The 7,500-nt window shown below is 48.9% G+C and overlaps 1 protein-coding gene across 1 annotated transcript in view; it reads left to right on the top strand.

Moving 5' to 3' along the window:
- LOC126569416 (uncharacterized protein DDB_G0271670) overlaps positions 1-6,411 on the top strand; it is a 10,266-nt gene extending 3,855 nt beyond the window's left edge. The window contains exon 2 of the mRNA XM_050226491.1: positions 1-6,411. This exon is cut by the window's left edge and continues 475 nt beyond it. Coding sequence (XP_050082448.1) covers positions 1-1,140 — 1,140 coding nt within the window. The 3' untranslated portion in view covers positions 1,141-6,411.
- Positions 6,412-7,500: the final 1,089 nt, after the last annotated feature.

The raw sequence follows: 7,500 nt of genomic DNA on the forward strand, positions 1-7,500 counted from the left end.
AGCACTACCAGCTCCAGCCTCCCACTCAGCCCCATTGGTGGCACCGACAACAGCGGGGCCAGCGAACGGCAACCACGTAAGACGTCATCCGTCGAGACGGATCTGGAGACGCTCGATCGGGAGTTGTGCGCACTGGACGCGGCCATGCCACTGGTGGATCCGGAAATCACGCAAGGAGCGGAACAGCTGGAACAGGCGATGGTTTCACGGAAGCGCAAGTTCGCTTCGATCGATGACGATGACAGCGATCGGTTGGTGAGGGAGGCACTCTCGCAGATTTGCTTCCCAAGTGCTGGCCGGTTGCTGACCGGTATCGACGATTGTCCACCTGCACCAACATCTCCTTCCGCATCTGATGCTTCCTCTGCGACCGACGACAGTTCCAGCAACGGTATCAGCACGTCATCAGCACCGTCAGAGAGCACCTCCTCCTCGTCATCGATTACGACGTCGTCGTCATCATCATCTTCCACACCGTTCGAGCTCGGTCAAAGCAAACGGGCCAAGTTCGGGGATCTGTTGGAGCAGCAGTTCCAGCTCCACCATCATCACCATCACCTGCACCACCACCAAACGTTTGTCAATCCGTTCCTGCATCCGTCGTTCCACCATTCGCTACCGGATTTGGCCGGGTTCGATTACCAGGTGGCGCACCATCACCAGAAAGAGTTCGAGGTCATCATGGAGGCGCTCCGGCTCGGTGTTAGTAACGGGGGTGCGATGGCAGCTGCGGCCGTGGTGGCTGCTACGTCGGCGGCCGGAGCTGCTGCAGCAGCGGCCGCAGCGGCTGCCGCTGCCGCTGCCACCGGGAATGCAACCGGAACGGCCGCACTTGGCTGTGGTGTCGGTACAACGGGTGGTGGTAGCGGAACCAGCGTCGTTACCGGAAGTGCTCACCACCACCACGGTCATCATCATCATCACGGTGGCCAGACGGCGGCGATGGCGATGATGTCCGGAGCGACCGTAGTACCGCACGGTGGTGGTGTCGATGGCGGTGTAGCGAACGGTGGTGGTTCAGCGACGACAACGGCGACGACGACGGCCATCGATTCCTGTGGCCAGGCCGCCATGCTGATGGGCACCGATGGTGGGGCGAGCGTGTTCCATAATCTCGTCGTTACGTCGCTGGAAACTTGAAAGTAGGCCGTCCCAGCGGACCAACGGAGGGAGTGAGTGGTGGCCACGGAGCCGGGTGTGCTCTGCGACCGAGCGCCAGAGTGTCTCTCTTTCTCTTTCATTCGCGCGCGCTCTCTCTCTCTCTCTTTTGATGAACTGTGGCGGTGATGGCGGTGGACTGGCCTGGCCTGGCCTGGCCCGGTGGGGTGGGTCAGCGCTTTAACGTAATTCTTAATTTATTTGCCCTGAATACTGTGTGCACTCGTTCGTCGCACCTCCTCCACCCCTCTGCCACCCGCCCAAACTCTACTTCTAACTCTCGTTAACCTAACCGAGCAAGCGACCGACCACCACCAAAGAATGCAAACGAGAATTCTTAAGACAGAGAGAGGAAGAAAAGTGAGAGAGAGAGAGGAGAGAAGGTGACAAAGAGATAATGAAAGAGGGAGGGGATGGGGGTGAGGGTGGCCCATGTTACCTAACATTCGATATGCAGAATGCAGCAGCGAGGAGAAGAAAGATCCCGATTAGTAAAATTTAGTTTTAATTTCCAGCCCCCTTTCTTTCAGGGTTGTAGGACAATTCTTATTTTGTGTAGCTTAATTTGTCCCATTCTGTCTCCTCCGGGGGGGCTAAGGGCAGGTGTAGAATGTATTGTTTATTTAACTTTAGTTTTGTCAAACCATACAGACACACTCACACAGGCACATACTACCGCAGGTTAAGAACGGTTAATTTAATGCATTAATTATTATTATCATTATTATCATTATCCTTAACGTCACCAACAACAACAACAAGACTCGCCAAAACAGAGCATCCCTTTATCGAAGGGAAAGAGCGATAGTGGGAGAGAGAGCATTTGAGGAGAGTTGTCGGGAGGTGAAATTGTGCAACAATTACTCAGAAGGGGGTTGCACACCCCCAATTTCCCCCCACCACACGAAAGACCGTTCCACGGTTAAGGGATGCAATTTTTTTTTCCAATCCAATCTCGCTGCTCGAGGGCCTCGTTGTGGCTCGGTGTTTGTGTCTGTTTGTGTGCCACCCCAGAGGTAGAGTGAAAAGTGAAAATAATGGCCAAAGCCGTACCCGCTCTCCTTTCCTTCCCTTCGCCGCCGCCGTCGTCGTCGTTGGTTGTTGCCACACAGTCCTGTCTCGTTCACACTGATACTGTGCTCGAGCTTTCGGGAGGGTGGGAGGCCACGGCGTATCGGCATGCGAAAGGAGGAAGTTCGAAGGCACAAACTATCTGCATCGCCAGCACCACCCCCTTTTTCCTGTTGTGTCTACCAGGAAATGGGGTTGCTTCGTGTTGCGACGCTTGTAGTACTCACGATGGAGACGCACAGCAGAGAGCTTTTTTGGGAGAGATTCCTATCAATTCGCGAAGGACGAACCAGGGAAGTAATGCCACAACTTGGTGTGAGTGTTTGCGCCCGGTTTCCGGTGTTGGCACGCGCATCGCATCGCGTCGCGTCTCGCTTTCGAGATCGTCTAACGGGGATCGCAGTGTCTTGGTCTAAGGCAGCCAAGCACACCTGTACGCTGGCCTCGAATCGCATCGGGGCTCTAAGTAGGCGACGGCGACGACGATCCAAGCTGTGAGTGAGACAGAGCGTGAGCGAGTAACGGGGAGCAAGACACCAAGCGAGACGGCGTGATATAAGTGAAAGTGCTGGCAGTGGCAGTAGCAGCAGCAGCAGCAGCAGGAACAGAAGAAACATTTAAATCGCTTCGTGGTGCGGTATTACGATGGCGACGTGTCCGCCAGGTTGTTGCGTGCATGGCCCTAGGTGTGTTTGTTTCGGAGTGAGTAGTGGTAGTAGTTTGTTCGAACCACAGAGCGCACTTTTTCTAGTAATCGCTGGCTACTAAGACTTGCGATGCAGTTACATTGTAGAAGCATGCGTGCGTGCGTTCACGCTGGTCACCTCAAAGCCAACAAAAATGCTCCGCCTCAAGAAAACTGTGTCATCTCGAACCACTTCCAGTGCGTATTGAATTGATTCCGGCACCTTTTTTTTTTGTTCGTGATTTTGGGACCACACTTCACACTCCGTTCCGCGGGTGTAGCATTAGGTGAGCATAATAATGCTGCTTTACTACGTGCGCCTCCTTTGTTTCTCACGCTGCTGCTCACGATTGGTGCGATTGGTGTGCTTAGGAAGTGCGGCACCACCATCACGCGGTGGTTGTTGCGGAGTTTTTTTTTTTGCTTCCAAATTATCAGCGCTCCACCACGCAATGAGCCCTCCTCACTGGACCCCCTTCCCATGCTTAGGGGTGGAAAACTCCGTTATGTGCTGGGCCGCAAAAAAGGGCTCACCAACAATCCCTCCACAAATGAGCGTGTGAGAGGGAGAGAGAGAGAGTGAGTTGGCTCGCTGGCCACCGCCGTCGACGGTGATGATGATGATGATGACGATGATACCGTTGTTTTCGAACGGCGAGGTGTCTGAGGCGGGTGCGCAATTCGTAACGTTTCGAAATTTTCCAACCCACGTTCTTCAGACAACCCAACAAACACAGCCACCGAGCGCCTCGTGGTGGTGGCAATTGGGGAGGGTGGTGGTTGGAGTGTTGTCTGGCCGTGCCCATGCCGCTTTGCATCGCTTCTCCGCGATCTTTGCCTTACCGTTACTATCTACTCTCGCTCTCTCGTCCCTGTCTCCCGCCAGACACGGTGCTCTGGTCGATTGGTTTCGTTTCGTTTTTTTTTTGGTGTTGTTCTGTTGCTGCAGCTATTGTTGCTGTTGTTATTGGTTGTTGCTTTCGCTTTTTCGCTGACAACGGTTCCCTTCTGGAGCTGTCGCTGGTCACGGGGGAGTATTGGACACTCGTCCTGTTCATGATGCCGTTTGTTAATTGATGTTTGTCTCAAGAAAAGCAAAGAAAAGTAACAAACATTTAACGTCGTTCGTTTCGTCAAAGATTGCTTTCTGTTGCATTTGTTTTCGAATTTGATTCGTCTCAAAGTTTTGTGGCCAAAAAAGTGTTAAAGAAGGGACAGGCAGCGAGGAAGCGCGGCAGCTGCAAATGTCCCGATGCAAAATACCAAATTAATGATACTAGATAACGGTGCACTCTGTGCGAACACCACCATATTTTGAAAGGCGCGTGATGAGATGTGATCGAGTAGTTGGAAACAGAACAATTAACTGGCAAAAAAACTGGAGCTATTTCAAGTAAGCAACAACACGCAGGAAACAGGATTTAAGAAAGCAAATTTAACAACAAATGAATTAAGCGAAACACTTTAACAGATTAAGAATGGCGAATGTGATTGACGGTGGAGCTAATGACGCAGAACAGCGCCATGATTGGCCATGGCGTACTTTTTATGGACTGTCCAAACTGGATAACAACCATCTCGCTAACGTTAACACTCGCGGGGAAACCGAAGTTCCGAAGCACAGGTTCCCATTTAACTTTTCACCAACGCCGGGTTTTGGCCGCGGAACCCGGGTACTATTGGAAATTGGGAACGAAGCAATTGAACAAACATGATGGACAGAAACTTACATAAAAGAATGCTCCTATATACACAGCAAATATTGTAGAAAAGTAAGAACCTAGAGCAAAAAGAGGTAGGACTGAGTGTAAACGTTACACACAAAATGAAAACAAAAAACACAAAATAGCGCAGGAACAACCAAACCGGATGAGGAGGAGGAGGAAGAGGAAACTCGGACAGCAAAGTGCAACTCTCTCTCTCTCTCTCACTCCCTTGTTTAGTAGAGCAAGAGATAACGTAGGTAAACTGAAACTGACAACCGATAAGCTGATAATGGCTGGAAGGGGGAGAAAAAAAGGAAAACCGCATTCGCATCGAGAAGTGGCCTCGTTCCTTTCGCAGGAGAAGCGATCGAAAGGAAGCAAACAAGCAGTAACTGGCAAAATGCGTTTCACATAAAAGACACAAGTAATAGGCAGCAAGTGCAGCTGTTCAATGAGCAGCATAAAAAAGAAAACATACAAAACTCTATGACAAATGCGACAAAAAGGGTATGGAAGAGGGGACAAAAACTACAGCAAACACCGCAAACAAAGCGTTGGAAAAGAAATGAAAGTAAACAAAATCTGTGATATTAGCCGGTAAGAGGGTAATGCGGGAAACATCTCTAATGAAATGCGGTAATGAGTGCGATTAAAGTGTTGGTCGGTTTGTTGGTTTTTGGTGTGTATTTCATGCTGAAGAAGAATGGGCAATGAATGGCCGGCTAGTAAGCAAAGAGACAGTATCGGAAAGTGGCGGAAAAATGTGGGGAAAGTGTGTGCAGATGAGAACTGTGAAGAACCGAAAATAGGTCGGTACTGAAATCGCAACCAGATCAACCACAAACACATGTACCATGTATTAAGATAAAACAAAATGAGTAAAGAAAACAAATGAAAAAAAAACACAAGAACAACATAAAAACCATTAATCTTTAAACAACAAACAAGTGCATAATAATCGTGCGAGCAAATGAACCAATGAGCATATGGGTGAAAGAAATGAAAATCCCAGGGAGTATGCCAGAGAGAGAGAGAGAGGGGACGTGTAGGATGAGCGAGAGAATTTGTGCGTGTGGGAAAGTTTTACAAAAGCGAGAGAGAACACTAAGTACATTGTGGAAAGTAGTGAAAGAAAAACGAAAAAAAAATACACACGCAGTAGAAATGGAGGAAGGAGACGAGAATCAAAATCCCAAAAAATCCAAAAAACAAACAACAAAAAAAGAAAGAAAAAGGAAAAACATCAGCAAAGATTTATAGGGTAATATGAGTAGTGGCGAAAGAGATAATGTTTAAACAAGAATTGTTTAAGGAAAGTGCCCAATGTGCGGACGAGTGCATGAACGCGCGGGAGGACGCCGGAGGAAAGTTCGCGTGTTCGCGAAAAAAGGAAGGAAAATATTAACAATCGTGAAAAACACGGTGGGGCATTTGAACAAAAAGCAAAACACGAAAAGAAATCACGAAAAGGGAAGCCTCCCGAAGAGTAGACAAACGAAATGAGAGCAAGAATTGTTAATAGTGTTTCCCGCTTTCTTTCCGCGCTTCCTCCTTCCCACTAGGAACTTGCACACGAACCACTCGCGCACACATACAACAAATGAACACACACGTGCACGCACAAGCGTCAGACGTTTGTATTTAATCGTATTAGTAGCGATTGTTTTTCCTCTTGTTTTTCTTTTGTCCTTTTTCCAAAACGGAACGTAGTGCATTCATCCACAAAGTGTATAAAAAACCCTTTGAATTATTATAAAAGAAATAGAGAAAAAAGTATGAAAAACATTAAAAGACACCGTTTTTTTATTAACATTTCGTGGGTAACATGTATCCGAAACAGTTCGATCGCCGGAGCACCGAAACGCAGATTTTGATGATGACTTCACTCCGCCATGCGACTTCATTTCCGAAGAATCTCCACTTCCAGTCAGCTGACCTGCGTTCGCGAAATGTTATTACCATATTTAACACAAAGTCACGTATCGCCCCGTATCGCTGACGTACGCGCGTTCGCGGAGGAACGTGGCGGATATCTGCATAAAATATAATTAATCAACCCCCTCTCTCACCGCAAACTCTGCGCGATTCCTGCTCCCAGAAGCGCCCCCAAAATACGGTTCCCAATATCTAATGTAACGATATTTTTAGGTCGACCAGCACGGAAATAGAAAGCCACCTTAACCGAATTACAATATACCCACCCCGGCGGGGGGTTGAGACAGAGGAGGAAAAGTGCAATCCACTAGCGCCGTATCGTGGGGTCCCCGTCGTTGTCGATTTTGGTTCGGAATGAAAGTGAGTGCGTCACGGTGGCCCTTGTTGGTGGAGGCCGGTGTGTACGCGAAAGGAAAACGCGTCATCGCTGTCGTAGCCGCTTTCCCGACCCGGCCCTGCACGCTTATCACTCCTCCAGTTACCATGGCGATGGGGTTCGTCCGGCGTAGGCGTCGGTGGAAAATGCAGCTTCCCGTGCGGGAGGCGTCTGGTCTGGGGAGGGTTACAGGAGAAGGGTGGGGTCAGTCTATTTCAAGGATTGGCATCGGATTGCGGTGGTGGAATGCAAATTTTGAAGTGGGGACGCACCGGCCTAAAAATAGCTGGTTGGTGGAGGCGCGAGCTTAAAAATAAAGAACGCGCGGCAATGCACTACCCAACCGATTACCGAATCCGTCGCGTGGATGACAAGCCGTCCGAGCAAGAGATTTCACCAAATTCATGAAATACCCACGGAACCTTTAAAAAATGAAAAGGAAATTATAAACATATTCGTGGTAGAGTATTTTTAGGAATCTTTCGTGGAAACAGGCAATGTTTTGTGGTTATCTTTATTGATAAATTCAATTTCTTTTGGAACAATTAAGTTAAGGTGCGTTTGAAATG

Source organism: Anopheles aquasalis, chromosome 2, assembly GCF_943734665.1.
Source record: "Anopheles aquasalis chromosome 2, idAnoAquaMG_Q_19, whole genome shotgun sequence".
NCBI classification, from domain to species: domain Eukaryota; kingdom Metazoa; phylum Arthropoda; class Insecta; order Diptera; family Culicidae; genus Anopheles; species Anopheles aquasalis.